Here is a 4093-nt window from a genome sequence, read left to right as displayed (position 1 = left end):
TGCATTAGCGGGAACAATCGTCTGGGTGGCAGATTCAAGGTTGTTCATTGTTCTTTGTGGATTATGCGTTTTTACCGGTACATGTAGAATTCTGTATATATATGCATACATATATACATAACTTTTTCTCAAAATTTTCAAAAACTTGTTTTGGGCCGACAAAAAACTCCCCGGCACACACTGATGAACCTCTGACAGTTTGACGAAGATCCGTTTGACCATCTCTGCGAAAAATGGCGACACACACACACACACACACACATACACACAGCTCTCTTACAGTATAGATTGCCAGGAAAACAGATGTTCATGAGGTCGGTGTAAAGGAGGCAGGAAAGACCATTATTTAATAAATGGTGTGAAATGTGAAATACCTGATGCTGGAGAAGCACGAGGCAGGACACAATGGGGGAGGAAAGAAGCTCGATTCCACAAGGTTCAGGTTTTATTATTAAACAGGTTTGAAGCATTGATCTGAATGTAAGATTGGAAGGATTCTGGCTGTTCGTGTTGCACTGACCATTGTGTCACCAGCCCACAGCCCCTTCTCTCCGCACATGCCGCCATGTTGCTTGGCCCAGTGGATGATTCACCGCGGCCCGGGTTGTGTTATGTTTATCTGAGAAAGTGTTCACATCGACTTTGACTTTCAACTCAAAATCAAAGTCGAGCTAAGTACAGCACACGAGTGGAAATATATCTGCTACGAGTGGGCCTCCCAAGATGGCGATGGCAGCGACAAATCCGCACCGCTCATCATCTTTCCAGTCTAACAGGACGACAAAAGGACTTCAAAACCGAGACGATGAAGGTCCAGCTAGCCGAGAAGGTCGAGATGGACAACACCATTACTTTGGCCAGCTGCGGAAGAAGAATGTCTTTTTGCAATGTGACGAATGTAACATAGAACGGTTGGCACAGCGATTGATGTTCACCTGGGTTTGTGTTTCACATCCGCAGCATCTTGTCGGTAACGTGGTGGAAGACCGCAACAACTGCGGTGATGAATGCAAGACGGACACAAGAGATTATGTTGATGGATAAGAATGTAAGCCCAATGTTTTGAGGTGTTTGTGCAAGTAAAATGGACACACACACGAAAGTGGAATGCAGTGTTTACTTTATTTGTGAGAAAACGGTGGCAGACAAATATTCAGACACGTCGAGGCTCATGGAGGAGCTATTCCATCACCTATTTGAAATCACAATGAAAACATTACCCTCAGCGATTGTTCAGTGCTTATGGTGCACACCTCAAATTGAAAAGGAATAAGTGCGTACACGGTGAGGTGTACCAGCAAAGGGAAAACTTCACAAACGGAACGCCATCGTCTCCTGGTGTTGCACTTCGGTGGTGGACATTTTCAGGAGCTATTGTCCGACCGGTGTCCCGACGAAAGAAGGTCTCGCCAAGCTGATGAAGTCTTCGACGTCTTTCTCGACGGAGTAAGGATGCTGAATATCTCCCAAATGGCAGTCGCTGTGCAACAAGTCACCACTCCTCCTCGCCCTTCGTTTGGCGATGTAGTTTTCAAGAGAAGCCAAGAGCAGGTTGAGAGAGTCCCAGATGAGTATGGATATGGCATTGAAGAGCAAGTCGACACAGCAGACACCCAAAAAGATGCACAAAAGGTTAGCCACCTGGTATAGGACTTGACTTTGGTACACGGCTCTCTGGCAGGGAACGAGGTCGCCAAAGCCGATGGTGCTGAACGCGACAAAGCTGAAGTAAAACGAGTCCAGGAAGGTCCAGCCTTCCGTGTAGCTATACATGGCTGAAGCGCAGCAAGAAAGCAGCAGGGCAATGAAGATGAGATTGAGAGCGACGAAGTCGACTGATGGAGCCTCGACTCTCAAACTGAAGCTGCTCACATATTCATGTCGCAGAGACCAGCGGTTGAGCCCGTCCGCGGCGGTGTCGGTGCGAGTGAGCCTGAAGAGGGCATCACAGCGAGCCAGGCGCAAGCAGCACTTGATCAACGAGGAAACACGCTCCAGAAACAAGTTGATGAACAGGATGGTGGCCGAGCAACCAAAAACACCATAGAAAATAAGAAAGATCTTCCCAGCCGTAGTTGCAGGGGTGCTCATTCCAAAACCTGCAGAAGAAAAGTTGACGAGTATCTGTTAGTACAGATTCCCATATAACCACAGGTTCAAATCCCATATACTTGTCCATGTACGTTTGTCCATGGTCTAATAAGGTGCCAACGAACCGATGGTGGAGACGACGGTGGTCACAAAATAGAAGGCGCCGGGAAAGTCCCACAGGGTGTCCGAGCTGTCCGGGTCTATATCCGCGAGATTCCGTTGCAGGTCAACCAGGAAGCGGTGCCACTCCTCGTGACTGATGTTGTGCCGTCGCCGGAACAGCTTGAGGTGCTCACGCCATTGACGATGGGCGTCGGCGGCCTCCCGAGCCTCGAGCGCCGAGAACATGGCGGCTCCGGCCAGCAGGTAGAGCAGGATGAGCGCGCCGAGCAGGACGATACAGGAATTCTTTCGGCACAGCGGCAGCGAGTACCGAGCGTGCGGCGCCTCGGGAGGCGAGTGCCGAGCGTGCGGCGCCTCGGGAGGCGAGTGCCGAGCGTGCGGCTCCTCAGGAGGCGAGTGCCGAGCGTGCAGCGCCTCAGGAGGCGAGTGCCGAGTGTGCGGAGTCTCGGGAGGCGTCTCACCGGCGTTATCCGGCGTCTCGTCGGTTCGATCTGTGTGGAGAACACAATGTACGAGCATCAAGCCAACCGACAGGTGCGCAGACAGGTGTGCAAGGTGAGGAGCGACGTGTCGTGGTGGATGTTAAACTCTGGTCACACGTTGTACCCGTCATGCTGTGTCCCTCTGTCGCCAAGAGCTGTTCGTTTACAAAGACGAAGGCGGTGGTGATGACTCTCCTCGGTGTCGCGGGACCTTGGTCGTGCCCGAGCGAGCGCCCAGCTTGCGCTTAATCTCGAGCTTCATGGAGAGAGAATTAGCACGTCGTCAAGAGTAACACGTGACTTGGAGTGAAACGAACCCAAAAAAACTCAAAACACTCAAAACACCCTCCACTTACCGAAGACGACGCTCCAAGGCACAAATCGCTGTGGGCAGCAGGAAGAAAACGCGGAAGTAAGGAGACAATATCGCGAGACTGTGAGATTTGACGAGATTTCGTTGGATATTTATATATTTTTTTTGTGTGTGCATGTGTTGGCACTGGATATACATCAAAATTATATCAAGAGATCTAGCATGAACACACACAGGGATTTTCACAAGAAACTTTGCAACAGTAAGAAAACACGGAAGTTAAGGAGAAAATATCGCGAGACTGCGAGATCTCGCGAGATTTCGAAGGAAATTTTTTTTTTTGGGTGTGTGTGTGTGTGCATGTGTTGGCACAGGATATACATCAAAATTATATCAAGAGATCTAGCATGAACACACACAGGGATTTTCACAAGAAACTTTGCAACAGCAAGAAAACACGGAAGTTAAGGAGAAAATATCGCGAGACTGCGAGATCTCGCGAGATTTCGAAGGAAATTTTTTTTTTGGGTGTGTGTGTGTGTGCATGTGTTGGCACAGGATATACATCAAAATTATATCAAGAGATCTAGCATGAACACACACAGGGATTTTCACAAGAAACTTTGCAGCAGCAAGAAAACACGGAAGTTAAGGAGAAAATATCGCGAGACTGTGTGATCTCGCGAGATTTCGAAGGAAATTTTTTTTTTGGGTGTGTGTGTGTGTGCATGTGTTGGCACAGGATATACATCAAAATTATATCAAGAGATCTAGCATGAACACACACAGGGATTTTCACAAGAAACTTTGCAGCAGGAAGAAAACACGGAAGGAAGGAAAAAATATCGCGAGACTGTGAGATTTGACGAGATTTCGTTGGATATTTATTATTTTATTTTTTTGTGTGTGTGTATGTGCATGTGTTGGCACAGGATATACATCAAAATTATATCAAGATATCTAGCATGAACATACACAGGGATTTTCACAAGAAACTTTGCAGCAGCAAGAAAACACGGAAGTTAAGGAGAAAATATCGCGAGACTGTGAGATTTGACGAGATTTCGTTGGATATTTATTATTT

The 4093-nt window shown here is 47.9% G+C and overlaps 1 protein-coding gene across 1 annotated transcript; it reads right to left on the bottom strand.

Annotated features, from left to right (window-relative positions):
- Positions 1 to 1103: 1103 nt before the first annotated feature.
- On the bottom strand, positions 1104 to 3841 carry LOC147006400 (potassium channel subfamily K member 13-like). The gene is made up of 3 exons (XM_085868903.1): positions 3053 to 3841; positions 2217 to 2952; positions 1104 to 2099 (listed from the first exon to the last, which is right to left on the bottom strand). Exons 2-3 carry the CDS (start codon positions 2731 to 2733, stop codon positions 1372 to 1374), a joined length of 1245 nt encoding a protein of 414 aa, XP_085725029.1. The 5' UTR covers positions 2734 to 2952; positions 3053 to 3841; the 3' UTR covers positions 1104 to 1371.
- Between the last annotated feature and the right edge of the window lie 252 nt (positions 3842 to 4093).

The sequence above is a fragment of the Eptatretus burgeri genome, unplaced genomic scaffold (assembly GCF_056783735.1).
Source record: "Eptatretus burgeri isolate ZD-2024b unplaced genomic scaffold, Ebu_testis_v1 Ebu_testis_scaffold_3180, whole genome shotgun sequence".
Lineage (NCBI taxonomy): Eukaryota > Metazoa > Chordata > Myxini > Myxiniformes > Myxinidae > Eptatretus > Eptatretus burgeri.
The sequence above is the reverse complement of the archived record's forward strand: the minus strand, read 5'-3'. Positions and strand labels throughout refer to the sequence as shown.